At 38.6% G+C, this 25,912-nt stretch overlaps 1 protein-coding gene across 1 annotated transcript in view; it reads right to left on the bottom strand.

Annotated features, from left to right (window-relative positions):
* Window positions 1-21,179, bottom strand: part of UBXN7 (UBX domain protein 7) — a 56,327-nt gene extending 35,148 nt beyond the window's left edge. Inside the window, exons 1-3 of the mRNA XM_044252098.1 lie at window positions 21,075-21,179; window positions 3,379-3,526; window positions 340-407 (exon numbers count right to left, since the gene is read on the bottom strand). Coding sequence (XP_044108033.1) covers window positions 340-407; window positions 3,379-3,526; window positions 21,075-21,147 — 289 coding nt within the window. The 5' untranslated portion in view covers window positions 21,148-21,179. The remainder of the gene's footprint in view (window positions 1-339; window positions 408-3,378; window positions 3,527-21,074) is intronic.
* Window positions 21,180-25,912: the final 4,733 nt, after the last annotated feature.

The following is a 25,912-nucleotide window of genomic DNA, read 5'->3' as shown; positions in this document are numbered from 1 at the left end:
AAGGCATATCAAGACAGTAAGGATGTGGCAGTCAAGTAAGTGCCCTTCAAAATAAGAGTCTTTTATCTAATGATAGGTTTGTTTCCATTATAAAGCAGTTATTTCTCTTTGCTAATGTTCCTTCTTTTGGCCTTCTACAACAAATATTTTAGTCTGTTTCTCTCCTTGGAAAGAAGCAACTGTGCAATTTTCCTGAAGGGATACAGAATTAAAAGATAAGAACTGACTCTACACTTAAAGTTAATCTCTGAGCAAGCCTTCAAATCTTAGGATAACTTCATTAAAACCCTAAAGATAACAACAGAGTCCAAGAAAACTAAGGAAAAAAGATGAACTTACCACCAAACAAAGGTTCTGGTTCCACCAATATTTCCTGTTTTTGAGGAATTGGGGCACGAACTTCTTCTCTATTAAAAGAAGTAGGAAAATATCAAAAGGAAAACTTTTTTGCTACATGTTCTCTCCATAACTACTGTGAACGTATCCAAATTAACAAGTTATATGAACACCAAATTTAGTGACTCTTAGGAACCACGGTGTTAAATAATAGTTAGATGGTCAACTAACTATTAACTAGTTGACAGAGCTCAACTGGAGTGAAAGTATCTGGCATAGATGGCTCAAATGATTTATAAAGAGAACAAACAGAAAAAGAAAAATTATTTCCCCTTTCCTCTTAAGTTCCCTACCCTAGATTCTTTACAGGAAAAGAAAGGGGGGGAGCTTAAAAACAAAAAAAAAAAATCAGACAAAAAAATGAAAAAATACAGGCATAATAAAAGTAGTACTATATTGCTACTACATCAAGCAATAGATCATTAAATCACATATACTAAAATAAGTTTATATTAAACAAGCAGTAAATTTTATGCTAGTTTTGGAGACAGTTAACAGGTAATCCCTTGGATTATTTATTAAATAAACTCCAATATATACAGAACAGAAAAAGTAATTACTCATCTTTTAAAAGTCTATAAACTCTTCAAAGTTTACCTCCAGAGGATCTATATATAATAACCCATTTCCTCCAGCAGAAAATACTCATTTAGAAATATTGTAAAAATGGTGTATGTTTCTTTAAATATCAGTTTATTTTATAGTTTTAAGTATTAATCTCTGCTGATTAATGTTCATAGCAAGGAAGAGTATGTTCCAAGTTTATTACTGTCTTGCTCACAATGATGATTTAAGTCAGACCTAATGTTTTCCATTCAGGTGTTTCTAATAATAATAACTGAGCTTAAGGCCCTATTTTTGATATGATAGGTGGAACTCCAAAACATACTTTACGAAATAAAGTATGAATACTCATTTGTCAAAAAAAATCCTATAATCAAAGAACAACCAGATCGACTAAAAAATCTACAATTAGGCAAAGATGAAGGATAAAAGGTAGTTTAAAATTAAGTATATCAGGCACTGCTCACACACAAAATTTCAATAATCTGAAAGAAGAAACAATGGATCTATAAGAGGAAGCTCTATTAATCCTCTTTCATCAAAGAGAATTAGTCCATTTTCTTAATAAAACTAAGAATTTAAAAGACATCTTTTACCTAAATAAATCTTTCCATGCTATACCTGATTTCATATAATATATGTAATTACCTATATCTGTAACAATTTAATTACTCAAAAAACAAACCTTAATCTGATGAAATACATCAATTAGCATATGGATTAAGTAGTAGTCCCTATACAGAAAAAATTGATTCTGTATGTTTGAGGGTATCCGTTCCAAGATTGCTAGCTACCCAACAAAATGAAAGAATGAATCAGAAAAAAGAACCGTAAAGAGTGAAAATTATACTTTAGGAATTAGGAGCCATTATCAAATGTTAATCAATTAGCAATACAAGTAATCTAAGTCAAATTACAATGTAATTCAGTAGGAAAAGACATTCACCTATCAAAATTATTATTATTTTTTTAAAGTAGGCTCCACATCCAACGTGGGGCTTAAATTCACGACCCTGAGATCAAGAGTTGCATGCTCTACTGACTGAGCCAGCCAGGCACCCCATATCAAAACAATCTTTAAACACAATTTAAAAACATGTTTTATACAGTAAGAACAGTTATATTCCCCCAAATCAGCCATGAATACCTGTTATTTCTTTTTTTTTTTTCCCAATTTATTTATTTTCAGAAAAACAGTATTCATTATTTTTTCACCACACCCAGTGCTCCATGCAAGCTGTGCCCTCTATAATACCCATCACCTGGTACCCCAACCTCCCACCCCCCCCCTTTTTTTTTTCCCAATTTATTTATTTTCAGAAAAACAGTATTCATTAATACCTGTTATTTCTGTAAGCTAAATCATTTCAGATTGATTTCCATGAAAAACTAGAGCTATATTGGGGGGGAATGGAACACCAACATCTGAAATAGTAGCCAACACTGATAGGAAAAAACTTTATGAAGTATTAATAATGATCTCTAAAGTTCACTCTTCATGTGGAAACAATTAGTACTCTAGAATCTGGAACTAGATCAACGAAAGAGGCAACTATGTCTTGAATGTCATTTGGCTTTTTAAATCTATCTCTACCTTAAAAATAATATTATTATATGTTTATATATTATATATTTTTTTAATATATTATAGTATTATATTTATATACTATGTCTTTAGTCTATTCCCTTAAACAGGGAGTTTCTTTTGTTTAGTATCTCATGTTGTAAACACTCAGAGTTATAAAGGGCTGTAAGCTTTAAAGTCTTATGTAAGGATCTGTTTAATTTTGCTTCAAAAGTCAATGGTTTTCCTTAGGTAGCATTCATCTCTATTATTTTCCAAAGACTTAGAAATTTACCCATAAGGTGTTCATTTCAAGTTCTCATTGGTTATCAAATGTAAAGGGCAAAAAACCCCAAATTTGTTCACCATTTACTTCGTTCCCTACAGAGTACGGTTCCATATGTTAAAGTGCTTCCAATGATTAACCACATGTAACTATCATTAAGGTATAAAGGACCAGAATTATTTTTCAAATAATTTTTGTGGCAACTCAAAACTCTCCTGAGACAATGTAAGAAAAATTAGAATTGGGAAATCTGAGCTTTAATTGGCTTTATTGCCATATCTGCTACGTACTTACTGTGTAGCCTGGGAAAATGGCTATGCTTTTGCTTCCTCATCTGTAAAATGTAGATAATAATGTCATCCTGCAAGGTTCTTTTGAAGATTAAATAAGACATGACAGTGCTCTAGAGAACTGAAGGTATGTAAGCATAAAAATGTACATGTGACACTTTTTCAGATGCTTTCAACTTTCAAGTTTTTCAAAACCAGAGAATTAACCTAAATGACAAAAATGCAACTGCTCAATTTAGGCAAGGAGTAGCTCCTAATAATGAATAATAAATTCATACTCTGTGTGTGGTCTCACTGTGGAGACACTTGCTGAACTGGTACTGGGCTCTTCAGCAATTCCTCCACCATCCAAAAACATAGTGACTGCCATCTCCAGATTATTGTTGCAGGCTTCGAGCATATGTTTCCCTACACTTTCGCTTGCACCTGAAACAGCAAAAAGACAGGGAAAAAGTAAAAAAAAAAAGACAACTTCTTACTAAAGGTTCACATTAAAATACAGAATTCCCAAGCAAATTGACAGTACCTTTTCCCTTTTAGGATGAATGACTTCTTTTTAAAAACCTGTTTGTTTACTTTTTACAATGTTAGCTGATTAGTAAATACACAAAGCTAGAAAAGAAACTATCAGCATTAAAACAGTGGTCCTCCTTCATAATAAAACCAAACTAAATAAAGCATGTCTTTAAATGAACCAACAATATATCTGTTAAAAATTGAAAAAATGATAAGGAAAAATGAAAGACTACATTCTAGAAAGTTAGAAATATTTTTTTAAAAGAATGCATTTCAGTTAGCATTTGTTTCCATTAAAAAGAAAGCATTTTTTAAATAACAAACGGAGAGAAGTGAGACGGGACATACTGTCAAAACTATAACCAAGCCAAAATCTGGTAAGAAATGTCAACCTTTAGGGCCACCTGGGTGGCTCAGTCAGTTGTGTCTGACTCGATTTTGGCTCAGGTCATCATCTCAGGGTCAGGAGATGAGGCCTTCATCCAGCTCAGCGCTGGGCGTGGTGCCTGTTTAAGATTATCTCTCTTAAGCTCCCTCTGCTCCCCCACCCCAACTCTCGCTTTCTCTTTAAAAAAAAAAAAAGTCAATCTTCATCCTTCAGAACTGACCCTACACACATTTATTCATTTGTAAAGCCAATATAGTCATCAGATGCAATGTAAATTGGTAAAGCCCTTTACAATAGCAATTTTGTAACATTTATCAAAAAGCATTCCTTCTAAAAAAAAAAAAAAAAGCACTCCTTTTGACCTAGTAATTTGGGTTCCTAGTCAAAAAAAGACTTCCTTTTTTTTTTTTTTTTTTAATTTTATTTATTTATTTGACAGACACAGATCACAAGCCGGCGGAGAGGCAGGCAGAGAGAGGGAGAGGGGGAAACAGGCTTACTGCTGAGCAGAGAGTCCGATGCAGGGCTCGATCCCAGGACCCTGAGATCATGACCTGAGCTGAAAGCAGAGGCCTTAACCCACTGAGCCACCCAGGTGCCCCGACTTTTTTTTTTTTTTTTTTAAGATTTTTTTGAGCAAGTGCATGTGCACAAGTGTGGGAGTAGGGTAAGGGGCAGAGGGAGAGAATCTTCAAACAGAACTCCATGCTGAATGCAGAACCCCAAGGAGGGCTTGGTACCATGACCCATGAGATCATGATCTGAGCTGAAACCAAGAGTCAGATACCTAACCAACCCAAGCACTCCAAAAGACTTATTCTTTTATCTATTCCATATCAAATACAAGCATAAATATGTCCATATACATGTCCAGTATAGTTTCAGTTAATACTGAAAAACTGGAAACATAAATGTCCAACAGTACTGGATCTAAGCTGTAGAATCTGTTTGATGTAACATTTGTGATCATTAAAAGGCATCGCAGGTTTTCCATCTGAAATGACTTTCCTTCTACCAGAATCATGTACCTTATAATTTCCTTCTAAAAGGTGTGGGGGGGGGGGTCTGAAAATGTCTTATTTTGTTGTCATTCCTGAAAGACAGTTTTACTGGACATTCTATTTTCAGGCTGACAGCTATTTTCTCTCAGTACAGTAAAGACAGCATTCCAGTGTCCCCTGGCTTCTGTTGCTGCTGCTGGGAAATCAGCTGCTATACCAGAGAAAATATTTTTATAGCAATCTGTTGCTTCTCTCTAGTTGCTTTTAAGATTTTCTCTGTCTTTGGTCTTCTGCAGTTTCATGCTAATTTGTCGTGGCTGATTTAACCATCTCTTTGGGTTTCACGGCACTTCCATCATGTAAGAATTGCTATCTTTTATCAATTCCAAAAAATTCTCAGCTATTTCTATTTAACAATTACCATACTCCTCCATTCACACTCATTTTTTCTGGAACTCCAATTAGATAAATGTTAGAACCCTTCACTCTATCCTGCGCCAGTCTGTTCTTTTTGTAGTTGTTGCTGTTTTTTAATTTCTTCACTGGGTTTTTTATTTCAGTTCATTTTTTATAACCAGAAGTTCTGTTCTTTTTCTTTTTCCTAATATGCCTAGCTATGTTTCAGAGACCCTTCCTTTATACTCATATACTTTTCATTTCTTCAAACATATTGATCAAATTTATTGGAATTACTAAGACAAAACAAACTGTCTGCTGTCTGTGGGCGGTCATCCTCTCTTGTTTCTGTTGGCTCTTTTCATGTGCCATGGTTTTTGTGCATTTCGTGATTTTTTTTTTTTCCTGTGATCTTATGTGCCTTGGATTTTTAATTCTGTCAATTTTTGAAGCGAGGATTTGATCGATAAATTCTGCAAGGCACCTGTGGGCACTACCAAACAAAGACCATTTTATATTTTTTTAAGATTTCATTTATTTATTTAAAAGAGAGAGAACAAGCAGTGGAGAGAGACAGAGGGAGAGAGAGAAGCAGATTCCCTGCTAAGCAGGAAGCCTGATGCAGGGCGCAATCCCAGGACCCAGAGATCATGACCTGAGCTGAAAGGCACATGCTTAACCAACTGAGCCACCCAGGAGCCCTAACAAAGATTTTACATACATTTTTAATACATTCTTGACTTAAGTAATATAAGACCTCATAGAAAATGTGATGCTATAAAGACCCTTGTTATAAATTCTCAGTGACTATCTCCTGCCACTCTCCAACTGCCAAGGTTGTAACAAAGTCTGTTTCATGAAAGGGAAGGAAGGGTCTCCTATCAGACTCTTTTCCTTAGGAAGACCACAGGCATTGTTTCCTGTTTCCTGGGCCCTATGAGGCTATCAAAGCAGAAGCTTAAAGCCATTTAATTTGGTTAGATTCCACCAGGGTAAAGACTTCCTTTAAATCTAGCTAACATCTGCATTCCCAATTTCATTTCATTTTTAGCCTCAGAGTATTCCTTACTTTCTCACCAGCCCAATGATATATTTTGAAAAAAAATTTCTAAATACACATTTCACTTAGGATTTTTCTCAGCATGAGGGTTATTCATGATCTCTCTTGTTTACCCCCACTGCCAGAAATGGAAGTGCTGATTCCCCTCTTAATATCTTTCATTTGTCTTCTCTTTTCTATTAGTTCTTTTTTTTTTTTTTTCAGGTTTTATTTTTTTATTTGTCAGAGGAGAGAGAGCATGCATGTGCACAAGCAGGGGTAGCAACAGGCTCCCTGCTGAGCAAGGAGCCCAATGCAAGGCTCCATCCCAGGATCCTGGGGTCATGACCTGAGCCAAAGGCAGACACTTAACCAACTAAGCCACCCAGGCATCCCTCTGCTATTAGGGTTTTTGTTGTTGTTGTTTTTTTAAAGATTTTATTTATTTGACAATCAGAGCAAGAGAAGGAACACAAGTAGGGGGGGTGGGATAGGGAGAAGCAGGCTTCCCACAGAGCAGGGAGCCCGATATGGGGCTCGATCTCAGGACCCCAGGATCATGACCTGAGGCAAAGACAGACGCCTAATGACTGAGCCTCCCAGGCGTTCCTCTACTATTAGTTCTAAGGCCTTAAATGAAGCCCACAATACTTTTTACTTCAATTACTACAAAAGACTCCTAATTGATCATCATTCTATCTTTGATGTTGTTGCTGCAGCTATGCTCCAAAATACAAGTCTGATTCTCAGTCTCTCTCTCTCTCTCACACACATCCACCTAAAAGTCTTTAACAGCTTAAAAAAAAAAAAAAAAAAAAGCCTTTTTAATGGCTTTCTGACATCACAGTATACAGTATAAATTCCAAAATCCTTATGATCTGGGAAGTCCTTCGTGATCAGGCCTCAGCTCATCTCTCTGGTTTTCCCTCTCCTCTTACCCATCCTACACAATTCAGTATAGTCATACTGAATTACATGCTTAGAATGTCCTTATCCTCCTCATCTCCCCTTTATCTAGTTCATACATGCTCGAGAACCAACCTGTCACTTTGTCAATCTGTGTGCTAAGCATTCTCCTCACTCCCATCCCTATGATACTCTTCTATTATATATGTGAATATACTACCAAGTAGTAAATGGTTTACTTTCTGGCTCCAAGGAAAGAGCAGAAGCTTCTTGAACACAGGGATTGGCTTTTGTCTTGGTATCCCCAGCACGCAGCACTGTATCTGCTTGCGTATGACCAATGTCTAATAAACTGAGTTAGAGCTATCTCATAGTACTTCAGTTCACCAATTGATCTACCATGGAAAGGAAAATTGGGCTTCAGCCAAAACAACACTTTCATATCCTTTGAATTTTATACGATGTGCATATGTTTAATCTTTAACTTTCATTTATAAAGCAATATGGTTATGCTGTGGAAATGACAAACAACAAATGGGTACTTAAGATCTATCCATGTTCTTAAGATTGAATTTCCAGAGAGAGCATCACATATAAATTTTAAAAGTGCTCTATCTCAAATAATGTAAAGTGAAAATCACATGCTCAAAAAAAAACCTGTCAGATGATGGAGCAGATACTGCTTTGTCTGATAGCTGACAAAGACATATATCTAAGATGCCGGTGGAAAACACTGAACAAAATTATTTCATGAGGGGTGCTTGGCTGGCTCAGTAGGTAAAGCACGTGACTCTTCACCTCAGGTCATGAGTTCAAGCCCTACGTTGTGGGTAGAATTTACTTTTTTTTTGAGGGGTGCCTGGGTGGCTCAGTGGGTTAAAGCCTCTGCCTTCAGCTCAGGTCATGATCCCAGAATCCTGGGATCGAGTCCCGCATCGGGCTCTCTGCTCAGCAGGGAGGCTGCTTCCTCCTCTCTCTCTCTGCCTGCTTCTCTGCCTACTTGTGATCTCTGTCTGTCAAATGAATAAATAAAATCTTTAAAAAAAAAAATTTTTTTTTGAAAAAAAATTATGTCATGAAACACAAGTGGAAAAACCACGAATACATAATATTAGGATTTAATGTTGTCAATTTAAAAAAAATTACAAAAAAGCATCTGATCATTTGACCTAAGTCCCTAGAAATTTGCGTATTTATGTTAGTGAGAAATCTTTCTGGGAATTGGACAGAGAGTTGCCTTTCACATAGGATTTGCCATACATCTAGGTATACATATGGTCATTTTAGTTACACAGGCCCAGGGAGGCTTTTTCCTTTAAAAAGGCTTCATATAGGGTGCCTGGGTGGCTCAGTTGGTTAGGCAACTGCCTTCAGGTCAGGTCATGATCCCAGAGTCCCGAGATGGAGTCTCACATTGGGCTCCCAGCTCCATGGGAAGTCTGCTTCTCCCTCTGACCTTCTCCCCTCTCGTGCTCTCTCTCTCTCAAATAAGTAAATAAAAATCTTAAAAAAAAAAAAAAAAAGGCTTCATATATTACTTAAATTTAAGAAATTTCCAACCTTTCTCTCTCCTTCCACTGCAAACATCCCATTAGTCAACCAACAATTCCTACGGTTTCCATGTAATTGAAACCACTCTGACCCATCGTTTTTGCTCTATGTCCATCGCTATAGTCTTCAATCAAGCTTAGGTCATGATCTCAGGGTCATGAAACTAAGCCCCAGGTTGCGTTGGGCTCCACACCCAGTGGGGAGACTGCTTGAGATTCTCTCTCCCTCTCCTCTGCCCCTCCCCCTGCACACCCACTCTCTCTCTTTAATACATAAATCTTAAAATAAAAAAAAAATTTCAAGGGTGCCTGGGTGGCTCAGTCAGTTAAGCATCTGCCTTCAGCTCAGGTCCCAGGGTCCTGGGATTGAGTCCTGCATCAGGGTCTCTGCTCAGCAGGGAGCCTGTTTTTCCCTCTACCTCTCCCTCTGTCAGCTGCTCCCCCTGTCTGTTCTATCTCTCTGTGTCAAATAAATAAATAAAATCTTAAAAAAAAAAAAAGAAAAAAAAGAAATTTCAAAACACAGACAAATGCAACTTTTTGAGGGGAAGGAGGAGTTCAAATATCCCAATAGCCAACCTTAGGTAATCTTGGGCCAACACCAGCACAAATCTGATGAACAATTTTGGGACTTACGTGCTTCCATATTATCTGTCATAAAACCTGAGGCTTTGTTTTAGTGCCTTCCTAATACCTTTACACTGTATTTCTTAAAGGCTAGTCTGAAAGTCCAATATCTATTGTACTCCACTTTAATGTACTTATCAACACAGCAATTCTGAAAGTTAAAATGTTCCTGTAGGTAGACCACTCTGGCTGCTTGTTCTAGCAGAGAGATGCATGAACGGTTACATTTGCCTCATAATGAACCCTAAAACCAGCCACAAGGCATCCACTAATCTTTTCAGAGAATTACATCACTGAGTTCGTATCATTTTTGGCTATCTTTCCAGGTGCTCAACACTGCACAAAAGCACCATAAAAAGCACAAAGAATATGTTGGTAGGAGAGTGAAACTCCCTCTGCCATAATGGCAACCAATGCTGGCTGTTTTCACTCCTTCTGAAATGTGTTCACAAGGAAATTAAACTTAAAAATGACCCCTGCATACAAATAGGTGTTGTCATCCTCTCTACCAACTTCCAACTACCAGAACTCCAACACAACTGACTGGGAACCCTTCAGAGAATTTGTGGGCTCTAAAGTAAAATTTAAAAAGGTATGAAAATCAGGAACTTGTAAAGCCAATCCTCAGCCAAGTTCATAGGTCAACAATATGGTCTGTTTAAAAGTCCTTTTCTAACTGCCTAAATTTTTTTTTTCACTTCATTATGTTGCCTAAAATGCAACCACTGAAGAGATTTATTTAGGTTAACAAACATGCTTATTTTTATTTTTTAGTTTTTTTAGAGGTGCAGGGCAAAGGGAGAGGGGGAGAGAGTCTTAAGCAAACACCGCACTGAGTGCAGAGCCAGAGGCAGGGCTTGATCTCACAATCCTGAATCACGACCTGAGCCAAAATCAGGAGTCAAGACGCCTAACCAACTGAGCCACATAGGTGCCCCACCTTTTATTAATTTCCTCATTAGATGTTGAGCTACTCCCTAAAACCCCGTAAATTGAGGACAAAAATAAGAGATTAAGGGAGTTCGGTCAGGAAGAAAGAGATATGAGTAGCTTTAGCACCCAGGTGCCTTTTGGAGGAGAGCTAAGGAAGGCCTAAAAGAAGTGCTGCACTGGGGTGAAAGGTACCTCAGAGCATGAAAAAGATACTGGGTACCTGAGGATAGAGACACTAAACAGCTGGAATGAAGATATCAAATTTTTCCTCTGGCCAGTCCTATACACTGTAAGGAAGAAAAAATTCTTCACGTTCCCTTCAGTCCCCAAGCTAGGGAGTATAGTATAGATATTAAAAGCACGGATACTACACAAATAAACCTGAGTTTGACTCCTAGTCAAGTTGTGTGACTTTGATCAAATTACTGATTTCTCTAGCTCTCAGTTTCCTCAGTTATAAAATGGGGATATTACCAACTTCATGAAGTACTTGTGCAGATTAAGAAAACTCACATTAAAGAACTTGGAAAATAGGCAGGCAGAGTAAGACATCTCAGTTTTCTTTCCTTCACTCATCTGATACTATGAACATGTCCTTCGCTCATGTTAAATACTCATTCTGGTTAATTTTTGTAAAGCAGGAATATAACAAAAAATATCACTCCAGAAAAAAAAAAAAAAGAATGCTATAAAGAATGAAACAATATCAACAGAGATCTGCTTTAAAGAAATGTGTAACTAAGCAGCATTCCAATATGACTGAAAAGCATCAGAAGGTGTTGTGGTGGCAGTAGAAAATTTAATAAAAGTATAAGTAAGTATTCCAAAATTTCCTAGGACTAGAGGTTTATTGAACTACAGATTAAAATAGAATTTATTAAAAGGGATTCTACAGGGAGTGACTTTAAGACACAAAAATAAAGCTATTAATAAAGGAAATAATAACTGTGATATTTTGGGGGCAGATGGTGTCAATACTCGAGGCCCAGAATTGCCATCCTATTTATAATCCTTATTTAGCTATTTAACACTAGAATCTAAGCTGTAGGCAGCGTATCCCAGAGACAGCCCCATCATACCTCTGTTGACAATGTGACAGGATAACTTGCATCACTGGCACTTGCCAGGAAAGTGACCTCTAAGAGTGTTCAAAAAGAAATAGCAGGATGCCTGGGTGGCTCAGTGGGTCAAACCTCTGCCTTCGACTCAGGTCATGATCTCAGTGTCCTGGGATTGAGCCCCACATCGGACTCTGATCAGCAGAGAGCCTGCTTCCCCTTCTCTCTCTGCCTGCCTTTCTGCCTATTTGTGCTCTGTCAAATAAATAAATAAAATCTTTAAAAAAAAAAAAAAGAAAGAAAGAAAGAAAGAGAGGTCTCTACCTATGAATATTTTTTTAAAAGGAAGCACATGCTAAATCCTGGCAACTCAAGAAGGTAGTATTTGAGAGGGGCCCAAGAAACAAAGTACACCATTCACTTTCTTAAATAAAGCCGAATTATCTGAGTCATCTTGCTTGTATAATCATTCTTAATGTATCGGTTGTATCACTTAGTGCATCATTTTAGAAACATAAGACAATGGAGAGATAATTAAAGGTTCCAGTGGCTCTTAATGTTGGGAAGTAGTAGAGCATTTAGTAATGTGAGAGACCATTTTTGGTGTTTCATGACTAGGGACTGGGGGAACACGGCTGGCGTTTAGTGGAGAGAAGCCAGGGATGCCATAAGACTTTGAAAAATGCCTCCTCTTCCCCCAAAGACTGCTCACACCTTCATTTCAGACTTATGACCTCCAGAACTGTGAGAGAATAAATGTGTGTAAAGCCATGCAGTTTGTGGTAATTTGTTTCAGTAGCCAAAGGAAATATATACAAGCGCTAATTCTTCTGAAATGGATAGAACGGTCCTACACAACAAAAAAACTGTCCAAACCAAAATGCCAGTTACACTCCCACTGAACTAAATAGGAATATGAAGTGAAGGTTAACTGAGAAGACAGAGAAAAAGTGTGGAGAGCTAAATGATATAGGGGAAAGGAACCTGATCAACAAGTTTAATCAAGTTGCAAGTTTTACCTATATATTCAGAGGTAACAACTATTTCTGATAGGTCAGCTATAGAAAATTTGAACTTCTACCTTATTATACTCAGAATAAAAAACATATCTTTTTTAATGGGGGAGGGACTAATAACACAAGTTTGCAGATTTAAACTATCTGTGCACTTGTTTAAATAGGCTTATTTTGAGGTCTCAATATTATAGGCAGCAACAGGATAGCTTAATCTAACCCTGCATCTTACTGTGTTCAGGTTGGTCTAACAAAAATACCTTTGACTGGGTAGCTTAAACAACAAATGCTTCTTTCTCACAGTTCTGGAGGCTGGGAAGTCCAAGATAAAGGCTCCAGCAGACTTGGTATGTGGTACAGGCCTGCTTCTTGTTTCAAAGACAGCTGTCTTGGGGTGCCTTGCTGGCTCAGTCAGTAGAGCATGCAACTCTTGATCTTGGGGTTGGGAGTTTGAGCCCTACACTGGATGTAAAGATTACTTAAGAAAATAAAAAATTTTGAGGTGCCTGCATGACTCAGTTGGTTAAACAACTGCCTTCAGTTCAGGTCATGATCCTAGAATCCCAGGATCTAGTCCCACATCAGGCCTCCTGCTCAACAGGGAGTCTGCTTCTCCCTCCGACCCTCCCCCTTTTCATGCTCTCTTTCTCTCTCATTCTCTCTCTCTCAAATAAAGAAAATATTTAAAAAAAAAAAAAAAGAAAGAAAAAATTCTTTTTCAAGTATATTAAAAAAAAAAAAAAGACAGTTGTGTTCTTACTGTGTCCTCACAGAAGGGGGATGAGAAGTCCCTGGGGTCTGTTTTTTAAGGATACTAGTCCCATTCTTAAGAGCTCCATCCTTATGACCTAATCATTTCCCAAAGGCACCCACCTCCTGATACCACCACACTGAAGGTTTAGGATCTCAACATATAAAATTGGAGGAGGGAGGCACACAAAAATTCAATCTATAATCTATGGCAGGAGCTCCACTTTACTATTTCTCACTACATGAACCCTATTTACCCCTTATCTTTTTCTTCTTCCATCTGTTTTAAGCCTGCTAATGGCACCGAAGTGTATTATTTAACCCAGCCTGTGGTATACAATTTACCAGTGGTCATTTCATTGCTGCTGCCTCTTAGTTCACTCTCTCTCCATTAATGACTTGATAAAGGAAATAGCCCAAAACCTGTAATGCAGCCCACATCTCCACCACAGCTGGAAGAAAGAAATCAAGAGACTTTCCAAACTATAGTAGTTCCTTATGCCTATTCTTTATATCACTTTCAAGTGCCAAAAAAATCAGTCTCTCCACTACTTTCAAGGAACCAAAGTAGAGAAGTCAGAGAGAGAGAGAAAGAAAAGAAGAAAAGAAAAAGAAAAGAATCCCTCTACAGAACCCTTATTATCCCAGAAGGATAGAAAATAGAAAAAATTAGTCTCTCCACTACTTTCAAGGAACCAAAGTAGAGCAGTCAGAAAGATAGAGAGAGAAAAGAATCCCTCTATAGAGTCCTTATTATTCCAGAAGGCTAGAGAACAGAAATGATAAAGACACAAAAGAGACTGCTTTTTAGTTCTACTTTTCTCCCAGAAATGATAACAAAGTAAGCCAGACTGTCCACCTAGAAAACAGGAGTGATAGTTGCAAGAAGTAGGGTAAAACTTAACCTCATCAGTCTCCCATCCTTATCAAGTTTTTAACGCATTCAGGAATTGAAAACACTAAAAAAAAAGAAAAAAAAAAAAAAAAGAAATCCAACCTTATACCGAGAAAACTAAATTTAGGAAGTATAAGAGAAATGAAATGACTGAGTTAGGGGACAGATCAACAAAGCTAATTTTTGTTGGACCAACAAAAGGAAACTATAGTGAGGGTAGTAGTAATATGGTGAAAAATGCATAGGCCTTGGAGTAGACACCAGAAATCTAGTCCTTGTTCGGCCATTACCTAAGACTGTGCTACCCAAAGTGTGATCCTCAGCCAGCTATCTCTAGTCCATGACAAGATTAAACAGAAATTCCAGTGTAAGCATTTAGAAACTTTTATAACGATAGAGTAATTTTATGTCTGTGGAATCTAATAATTAAAAGTTCAGGCTTGAAAGATTTATGGATGGCAAATTATCATATGAAAAAACGCCCAATATCATTAGTCACTAGGGAAATGCAAATTAAAACTACAATACTATACCATTACACACCTATTAAAATGACTTCAAAAAATTAAAAATACCAAATGAAGAAAAAAATACAATAAAAATAAAACAATAATAAAAAAATAAAAATATCAAATGGGCAACTGAACTTTCATACATTGCTGATGGCAATGTATGATTGTGACCCTGGAAAACAGTTTGGCAATTTCTTAAAGTTACATACCTAGCATATAATCCAATTATACCACTCTAGGTATTTATCCAAGGGAAATGAAAACTTAAATTCACACAATCGTATGCTAATGTTTTTAGCAGCTTTATTTATAATCTCCCAAACTGAAAACAGCACAATTATCCATTCACTTAATAAATGGATAAACAAATTGTAGCATATCCATTCAATGGTATACTATTCACCAATAAAAAGGAAGGAACTAGTCATACCACAACAATATGAATGAATCTCAAATGCAATATGCTAAGTGAAAGAAGCCAGACTCAAAAGGCTACATACTGTGATTCCATTTATACGACATTCTGGAAAAGAAAAACAATAGACAAAAAGATTAGGCTATAGATGGGGGGAGGGACTGACTACAAAGGGGCAGGAGGAATTTTCTGAGGATGACAGAACTATTTTGCAACCTCACTGTGGTTACAGAATTGTACACATTTATCAACGCTCAATACACAATAAAAAGGGCAGATTTTACTGTATGCAAATTATACCTTAATTTTTAAAAGTATTTGGGTTTATCTCTTGTTTTTTTTTTTCAAGCAATTAATTTTTATTGTATTTTATACAAGTACTGGTCCATGAAGACTGAAAATTAAAAAAAAAAAAAAAAAAAAAAAAAAGGTGGGACCTTTACTCCAAAAAAGTTTGATGAGCACGGTCCTGGACATATAACCCTAAGTCATTTTACTTCTCATTTTATTAACTTAGAAATTGGTCTAGATGGTTTTTAAGATATATTCCACCAGGGTGCGTCTGGGCCACTCAGTCAGTTGAGAGTGATCTCAGGGTTGTGAGATCCAGCTCGACATCTGGCTCTCCGCTAGTCATGGAGCCTGCTTAAGATTCTCTCTCTCCCTCTTCCACTGCCCCTCCCACCCTCTTAAAAAATCTATAAATATTCAATGATTTCTGGTTTCAGGTGCCTGCACAATATCTGACTTACTGCCAAACTCCTGATGTTGGAAGTACCATTACATTCTCCTAGTCTTCCTCCGAGATGTTTGGTTTTTTTATACTTTCTTCTTTGCGCTGTGTCAGATGTTAGTGTTCCTTCAGCTTTGTGTCCTGGAGCCTACTGTTTTCTCACAGTACACTCTCTCCTACAAGATGCTATTCACATTTACAACTCAAAAGCCATCACTATAACTCCTCAGATATCACTCTTTCTATACCCAATCATCTGCTTATTGAAGAGTCCACTTGAAGTCTCAGAGGCAGCAACTTATCTGAAACTGAACCATCTTCTTCCCAAACCTGTTCTACTATTCCACAACCTTCACAAATAGCCCCATTATATACCTAGATGTCCAAAACAGAATCTGAGGCTTCATTCTGACTCCTCTGACTTCTTCCTGTAGCTTTGTTCCCTTATTTTTCCACTTTTCTGCCACAAACTTAATTCAGTAAGGACACCAGTGTCTTTCTTGCATTAAAGCAACAGCCTTCGGGACACCTGGATGGCTCAGTTGGTTAAGCGGCTGCCTTCGGCTCAGATCATGATCCCAGCATCCTGGGATGGAGTCCCGCATTAGGCTCCTTGCTTGGCAGGGAGCCTGCTTCTCCCTCTGCCTCTCTGCCTGCCTGTGCTCACGCTCGAGCGCGCGCGCGCTCTCTCTCTCTCTGACAAATAAATAAAATCTCTAAAAAAAAAATAAAGTAAAAGCAACAACCTTTTACTGATCTTGATACCTACCTGTTTTCCACTATAGCTAAGCAGCTCTTTCTAAAAAATCTAAATCTGGTTATGTTACTCCCCCAATTAAATTTTTCATTGACTCCACACTACACTCAGAATAAAGCCAAGACTTAACATGGGTTACAAAGCCCTTCCTAATCTGGCACCCACCCACTTATATCTTCAGCTTAATTTACTGTGTCTCCCATTAGCTATGCCCTATTCATTCGGAATGATCAACTCCCCAAATCTACTGTCTCTTCTTTCTGGTCTCTATATGTGCGTATATCTGTCCTTCTCTCCTCCAGACCTTTGTACATGTTCCTTCTGTCAGAAACACCTCTCCTCTTTTTTCTTTCTTTCTTTTATTTAAGTTCATTAGCCATCTGCTTTAAGTTTTAGCTAAGAAATTATTTCTTTTGGGAAACCTTTACCTCCATCTTTTGTGCTCCCATAATAGCTACCTACCATTCTCCCATTGTATTATAATACCTATTTATGTGTCTGTATTCCCATTAACCTTTATGCTTTTTGGTTAAAGCACCTTGTCTTAACAGACACCTTGTCTTGCCCATAGTAGTATTCCCAGGACCTGAACTATACCAGGTACACAGTAGTCTATCAATGCTGAATTTATTGGTACTCCACATCAGGCTCAGTGGGGAGCCTGCTTCTCCCTTTGCCTGCTCTGCCTATTGCTCCCCTGCTTGCATGCACTCTCTCTCTCTCTCTGACAAATAAAAAAATAAAATCTTAAAAAAAAAAATCTGATAGGGCTTTTGAAAGCAGTCAACAGTCATTCAAACCCAAGTATGATGAATATCAAGAGAGATCAAACTGAATAATACCATAAAATGTAGTAGACTATAAAGTAACAGGACTGGTTTTCTATATAACTTCAAATGACTCTAATATCAATTGTAAAGGTATACAGTTTCTCAATCTGAATATTACAAAGACTAACTTCTCTTGGCTACTTGCTTATCAGAGTTTGATCACAGAAAAAATATTTATGATGTAATAATAATTGAAAATCTTTGAATTCTAAATTATGTATACTATGATCCATAATGTAAAAATAAGAAAAAATAGTAATAAAAATAAAAGTAAGTATGGGACGTCTCAGTGGTTCAATGGGTTAAGCGTCTGCCTTCGGCTCAGGTCACAATCCCAGGGTCCAGGATTGAGTCCCACACCAGGCTCCTTACTCAGCAAGGAGCCTGCTTCTCCCTCTGCCTGCTACTCCACCCGCTTGTATTCACTCTCTTTCTGACAAATAAATAAAATCTTTAAAAAATAAAAACAAAAGTATGCAAACAAGAATTGGAAGATAATATGTAAAATAAATAATATTGCTGCTGTGAGGGACGCCTGGGTGGTTCAGTTAGATGGGCTTCTGCCTTCAGCTCAGGTCGTGATACGGGGTCCTAGGATGCAGCTGGCATCAGGCTCCCTGCTTAGCAGGGAATCTGCTTCTCCCTCTCCTTCTGCCTGCCACTCCCCCTGCTTATGCTCCCTCTATCAAATAAATAAAATCTTTAAAAAAAATTGTTGTTATGAAAGATTAGTTTTTACTTTTTTCAAAATTATTTCATGTTATGATTTTTGTGCGTGTGTGATTTAAGTTTTTTTTTTAAATCAGAGTCAGGGTGCCTGGCTGGCTCAGTCAGTAGAGCATACGACTTTTAATCTCAGGGTCGCAAGTTCAAGCCCCACATTGGGCATGGAGCCTACTTAAAAATAAATAAATAAAAATAGGGGCACCTGGGTGGCTCAGTCCATTAAGGGTCTGCTTTGGCGCCACTCATATCTCAGGATCCTGGGATGGAGCCCTGCTCCAGGGAGTCTGATTCTCCCTCTCCCTCTGACCCTCCTCTCTGCTCGTGTTTGTACACGTATGCTCTCTCTCAAAAAATAAAAATCTTTATATAAATAAAAATAAAATTTAAAAAAATCAGTCATTACACCTAAAGCTAATACAATATTGTCTTAACTATACTCAAGTAAAAATAAGAAAAAAAATCCGTCATTACTTAATACTCACACATCATATAGAGAGATCTGTTCTATTTAATGAGAAATAAGACTTAAAATTCTTTCAATTTTCTGTTCTATTTTTAAACGCCACAGAAAAGGTAAGGCTCACATTTTTTAAAATGCATTGCTTTCACCATAATGCTGAGCTTCCAGAGAAGTAAAATCTTTTTGAAATCACAGCAAAAGCTCTTAAGATCAATTTAATTCAGTCAACAATGAATAAATATCAAATGCCCTTTTATCATAAAAACTACAATTTAATACATGTGCACAGAACCCCAAACTTTCTTTTTTAAAATATGTGAAAAAGACTAAAGGAGTTAATCATGTGTTTCTACAATCACTGTTTTGTTAAAAAAAAAAATCTCCGAATTTATTATTTTTTTAAAGTTTTTTTTTTTTTAATTTAAGTAATCTCTACACCCAGTATGGGACTTGAACTCATGACCCTGAGGGTCGCATGCTCTTGTGACTGAGCCTTCCAGGAGCCCCAGAATCCCCAGAATTATTAGTAGAAATTCATAATACATTAAGAACAATCTAAGGTATTTTCCGTTTTGCAGACTTCCAGATACCATTGTCTACTAAGGGTCTCCAACCTGATTCAGGAACAGAAAGGCCTGTGGCCAGGAAACAAGCCATGTAAGTTAGCAGACAGAAACAGAATTTAAAACAAGTGAGACGTTTTATCTCACACTTTGGGTTTTGTCCATATCTAACAAAAATGCTGAATTAGAAAAAATAATGTGAGGTTTTGAGTTCCTGAAGGGGTGGTCGTTAACATAGAAATGGTCTGAGATCCTGAAGTGGAGGTAATTAACATAAAAAACTGAAATTAAATAGGTGGCATCTTAAACCAACTCTAGAAAAATCTAAAAATTAATAATAATTCCTTCTACATCTGATTCACTACAAAGATTTTTCTATAAAAAGGTAATGCTGCCAATATTAACTTATATACACAATAATTTTCTAATTTTCCCAATAACAGCAATCTGCTTAGGCACTGGGAAATGCATTACATCCTTAACAGTCCAATCACAAAAATTTTAATATATTAAGAAAAGTTGATCATTCCATTCCTCATCCCAATTTTACTTTGCCAATTTTGACGTGATGTTTCATGCCCAGCAGCTAGATAACGCATCAAACGTCTAGTTGTCATTGCAGAGCAAAAGATAAAACTAGCTTTAAATTATGAAACATCAACGCGCATACAACTGTCTGAGTAGAACAATATAAAATTTTACTTAATCAGATCTTACATGTCAAACTCTAGGTACATTAACAGTAGAAACATTCTCTGCACCTAAAAAATAACAAGATTAAGTATAGATCTACTCAGGGAACTAACATTCTAACCTCCTTCCAAAATGACAAACTAGAACGGCAAAATTACACTCAGGCACATGGAGTACTCTTCTCTCAAATCACTCCACAGAGAACTTCATCATTTGCTCCGCCCTCTAATAACTCATGCAAAAAAAGTTCAGCACCATCAGAGAGAAACAAGGCATAGAGAATTCACAGAATGGCTTAGGGCCTTTCCTCCAGGCGGTAAGAGGATCTCCGTGTGCCCTTTTCAGGAGTCCAAAGGGAAAGAATAACCGAGGATTTGGGGGATGCTGACACCCCAAAACTGACTTTCTCTCAAAGAAGTTTCTGCCGCCATCCCTATTTAATCAGCGGGAGGCTCCGGCGCCATCGTCCCAGTCTTTATGATTTTATTATGGGGAGGTGGGAAACGCCACCCAGGATTCCTCCAGGCCTTCCCTATTAAGGTTGGGGGGGGTCCCCCTCATTCTTCTCTTAAAACCTCTGTCTTAAAGGTACTCCTCAGCAACCCCCCTTCTAGCGGCCTATCCCCCAGGATCGGTAAAGGCACTGCTGAACCCACCAGTCTCGCCGTTAAGGCGGGAGGGCCCGAGCACGCCAGGGCCACGGCGATGGCTCTGAGGGGCCCAGAAAGGGGAAGGGCAGGCCAGGGACTGGGGGAGAATGACCTGGACGAGGAAGAATGGAAAAAGGAGGTGAGAGATGCACTGCACCCCAGAGCTGCACAGAGAAGAGAAGGTGATGAAGGAGGAGGAGGGCGGTGGCCCGGGTGCGGCCCCCCACCTCTCCCGCCCCCAGGTCCCCGGGCCGGCGGGGGCGGATGAGATCGGCCCATTCCCCGGGTCTCGACTGACAAGGGGGGCGTTGGGGGTAGTGGGGGCGTCTCCCTCCACACTGTGAGGAGGCCGAGAACGAGGTATGGGGTGCGCGAGGGGGGGGGGGCTGTCTCCCGCCTGAACCCGGAGACCCAACGCCGTCGTCGCCTCTTCCTCAGAAGGGAGGACGGGAGCTGTGGGTAAAGCCCGAGGGAGAAATGCATGAAGGTAAGGGGAAACCCGGGGCGGAACGGCCGTCCGCTCCAGACCCCACTCTCCACCTTCCGGTAACCGCGTCTCTTACCGGTGATGGCGGTGAACTGCTGAATTAACCCCTTCAGCGCCGAGGACGCCGCGGAGCCCCCGTGGGCAGCCATCTTACCGCCGCCGCCGCTGCCGCCGAACAACAACACAGACACACACGGACCGCCCTCCCCCACCTCGCCGCGCGGTTTGCGCATGCTCATTGACCGCCCCCAAGCTCCGCCCCTCCCGCCCCGCCCCCCTCGCGGCGGTAGGCGCAGGCGCACTTCTAGACCGGTCCGGGAGCTCTCTCTGCTTTCCCCGTTGGTCGGCTGCCTGGTTGCTGCCTCCCGGCAGCATCTTTTACAACCTTTGGTTCCTTCCTATTCAGGCTCCAAGGCCAGTCTCACAGGCGCGGTATCTGTTCCTGGTTTCCGCAATAAACTTCGGGCTCGGCAGGTAGTAGGTTCTTTGCGTTTCAACTTCACAAGTTTTATTGACAGACCCAACTGCCGATGACAGTTTTTCCTTCTTTTTTTTTTTTTTTGCAGCTCCATGGTCCTCTGCTAGGTTTTTTGCAGCTCCTATCAAAATACAAATCCTACACTCATCGCACTGAAGCGTCTTTCGCACCTGCTCTCCAACCCCTAAACTAATTGCCTAGCTAACCAGTGCGACGACCCACCCAACAAAAGTAAAATACAGAACCCTTCGTGCCAATAAAGCACTGGGTGCAGAGTCTGACATATAGCAGATTTAAATAAATGATAGTCCAGTCCACTTTCCTTCAATAAATTTGTCAACCCATGTCTCCCTTCAAGGTCTCACTTCGTTTCCTCACCTATAAAACGAGGAGGTGTCATTTAGGTAAAAATAAAAATGTTTTTGTATATACAGTGTGTATATATATACATAGAGAGAGAGAGAGAGAGCGGGCACTGGAAAGTTGTACTCAAAAGGATATTGATGACCCCTAGAGAGGGAAGCAATAAAGGGGATGGAAAAGGGGGACTTTGAGTGTTTTTAACCCTTTATTTTTAAAAAAGATTTTATTTATTTATTTTAGAGAGAGCCTTTGCAGGTGAGTTGGGAGAGGGCACAAGGAGAGGGGCAGGCAAACTCACTGAGAGCTGAGACAGTGTGGCTGGATCTCATGACTCTGAGGTCTTGACCTGAGAGCAGAAATCAAGAGTGGGAGGCTCAACCCAAAGATTCATCCAGTTGCCCCATCTTTTATTTGTAAACAAAGATAATATTAGTACATTACTTACATTTTAAAAACAATTATAGGGGTGCACTAAAAATTGATGATCCCTCCCTTTATTTATGAGAATAAAATTAAGGAGACTTAATTTAAGTTCTAACCTCCCAACCACATATATTTTGCATCTACATAAGAAAATGGCCCAGTAAAATGTGAGAGGAGTCATCTGGAGAACTAACCCATCCTCAGAGTGTGTAAATGTGCAGTTGGGGAGAATTAAGAAATAACCAAGTCAAGTCAAGATAACTATAAGGTTATAGCTTCAGAAAGATATGACTGATATCTTATGATTAAAGATATGATTGATATGATATCAGAAAACGGACTCCTGATCAAGAGTATTGTCAACTAAATAACAAAGATTGGTCCTAGCACCTACAGGTTGCTGCAATTCTCTGGGTGTGTTGGGGACTCCTAACGACTAGTCATAGATTTGGGAAGCTGTTTGGCTCACACTGACACAGAAGTACAAAAAAAGAGGAAAACAAGGGCAAGAAACAGTGTGACCTCTTCATTTTTAATTTTTTTTTTTGAGGGTGAGTAAAGTGGTAAGAGTTTTATTAAGTGAGGGTACAGGAAAAGCTCTCAGGAGTGAGAGGGGTCCTGCCAGGGTTGCCCTTACTTACTGTTTTATTAAAGTTTTGTTTTTTTTTTTTTAAAGTAATCTCTATACCATGTGGGACTTGAACTCACAACTCTGGGATCAAGAGTTGCACACTCCATGGGATGCCTGGGTGGCTGTGAGTCAGTTAAGCATCTGACTCTTGATTTCAGCTCAGGTCGTGATCTCAGGCTCAGAAGATGGAGCCAGTAAGCTATGCTTACCATGGAGTCAGCTTCAGACTCTCTCTGTCTCCTTTGGACACCTGGGTGACTCAGTCAGCTGGGTGTCTGCCTTTGGCTCAGGGCATAATCCCAGGGTCCTGGGATTGAGGCCTGCATCGGGCTCCCTGCTCGGAGGGGAGCCTGCCTCTCTGCCTGCTCTGCCTGCTCCTCCCTCTGCTTGTGCTCTCTCTCTGACAAATAAATAAATAAAATCTCAAAAAAAAAAAAAAAAAGACTCTCTGTCTCCCGCTGCCCCTCCTCCTTGCACTTTCTTCCCCCCACCCAAATAAATAAACCTTCATTTTTTTCTTTAATTTTTTTCTTTTTTTAAAAAAGATTTTATTTATTTATTGAGAGAGTGAGAGAGAGAATGACCCAGGGTGGGGGGGGCGGTGGAGGCAGATGGAGGGGGAGAAGCTGAGCAGGGAGCCCGACAGGGGTCTCAATCCCAGGCATGACATGAACCAAAGGCAGACACTTAATGACTGGTTCCCCAAGAAAGTATATTTAAATACATTCTTCAAATCATAGAAAATATTTTTAATGGACTATCCTCAGAAAAGAAACTGCAAAAATATTATATATTGAATAATGAAAAACTTAGAAAATTTTAAGAATATTTATTTGAGAGAAAGAAACAGAAATAGTGAGAGAGAGCATAAGCAGGGAGGAGAGGGAGAAACAGGCTCCCTGCTGAGCAGGGAGCCTGACGTGGAGCTTGATCCCAGGACCCCAGGACCATGACCCAAGGCGGATGCTCAACTAAGTCACCCAGGCACTCTGAAAAATTGAAAGTTTTTAATAATATAGGGTAAATATCCCAAAGCTAAACATCAATTACTATTTGAATTAGCTCACCAAATTACACTAGGATTTGTTTTTAATTTTAGGTCTAGTTTTAAAACAATCTGTAACATGTTACTGTACTTTAATGGAATGACAGTAAATGAGCTAGAAGAGATAGTCAACATAATCTGATTCAACACTAACATTTTATCAGGACTCTTCTGAGATTCAGAGTTTGAGAGAGTTAAGGTTACAAAACAATAGGGCAGAGCCTAGAATCCCAATTCTTGAATCCTAGAAAGATGTACTATACTTTGATTGTAAATGACAATATTTCTTTTGTTTAAAAACATAACTATATTAGACAGCTTTTAAAAATACAACTGTTGACACAAGACATAACAAAAATGTAAGGATAAAGATTGAAGGAGAAAGTAAAAAAGATATACAGAGGTAGTATTAAGAAAATGAAGGCTGGAGTAGCTGTATTAATTTCAGACAAGATAAATTTTAAAGCAAAATATATCATCAGAGATAAAGAGAGTCACTATATAATGGCAAAAAGAGCAAGTAACCAGAAACATAAAATAATTCCAAACCTGTATGTACCCAATAATATTGTCTAAAGGGTGTATAAAAAAATTAATGTTTAAAGAAGAAATTTGACATATGCAATTATATAACCCTCTTCTCTCAGGCAAAAGTAGTAAAGATACAGAAAATACTTATTCTATTCAAGTATATGTGGAATAAAATAAAAATTGACCACAAGTCTCAACAAATGTCAAATAACCATTCTAATACAGAACATGTTTTCTGAATACAGACGGGTTAAATTAGAAATTATTTTAAAACAATAACTTAAAAAGAAACTCATATACCTGGAAAGTTAAAAACAAACTTTTAAATAACCCTTAGACCAAAGACAAAATAAAAATGGTGTCTCCTCCAGAGTACCAACAGATAACAGATGTCATTCAAATGATTTATAAAAGAACACAACTTAAAGGTATAGGGTAGGTGGGATATGTGGGAATCAAGGGTCAGTGGAGGATCTGGGACCTACAACAGCAGAATAGTCACAACCTGTAGGTCCAAAGGGATAAGAGAGGTCTTACCAGAATCCAATAGGACAGCGAATCATATTTGTAGAGCAGGCCACCTTTTCCCAAGCATGACCTCTCAAGGGATGTAATCAAGCTGAGGCAATCTCAAAGAAGAGACCAGGGAAAGAAATATTCTGACCTTGCTCTCCTCTCGTTTTATCTCCTGCCAGGAATCCCCACTGGGGACAGAGGCACAGCAGCCCACTGATGTCTGTATAGGCAGCCTATGGGCCAGAGAACAGGGTAGAGAAGGAAGGAAGAGAGTAGGTTTGGAGGGGCAAAGGGAAGTTGATAGGCACTAAGGGAAAGTGGAAAGTATTTAAAACTGAATGATCATAGCAACATATATCAAAATTTGTGGCATAGAGTTTTCATAGTACCTAAAGGAAAAGTATGTAAACTTAAATGTTTATATTAGAGAAGATTAGAAAATGAGTAGTTCAACATCTAATGAAGTAGTTAGCTGGGTAGCGCAGTTGGTTAGGCATCCAACTCTTGATTCCAGCCTGACTCATGATCTCAGGGTTGTGGGATTGAGCCCCACCTTGGGCTCTGCACTCAGGGCAGAGTCTGCTTGTCCTTCCTCTGCTCCTCTCCCCACTCACATTTTCTCTCTCCAGATAAATAAATGAAATCTTTTTTTAAAAAGTTACTAATGGAGCAACAGGGTAAACCTAGGGAAATTTGAAGGGGAAAATGCAGGAATCAATAAAGAGGAGGAAAAAAAGAGGATCCACATACCAAACTCTAAATCTGTGAAATTAACAAGTAAAATTTAAATCCTTTGGCAAATTATGTTAAGAAAAGAAAGAAAAAGACAAACAATATTGAAATAATGAAAAAATGGAACATAGCAGATACAGCAGCAATTTTAAAAATAAAGGAATATTATGAACAATTTTAAGCCAATGAATTAGG

The sequence above is a fragment of the Neovison vison genome, chromosome 6 (assembly GCF_020171115.1).
Source record: "Neovison vison isolate M4711 chromosome 6, ASM_NN_V1, whole genome shotgun sequence".
NCBI classification, from domain to species: domain Eukaryota; kingdom Metazoa; phylum Chordata; class Mammalia; order Carnivora; family Mustelidae; genus Neogale; species Neogale vison.
The sequence above is the reverse complement of the archived record's forward strand: the minus strand, read 5'-3'. Positions and strand labels throughout refer to the sequence as shown.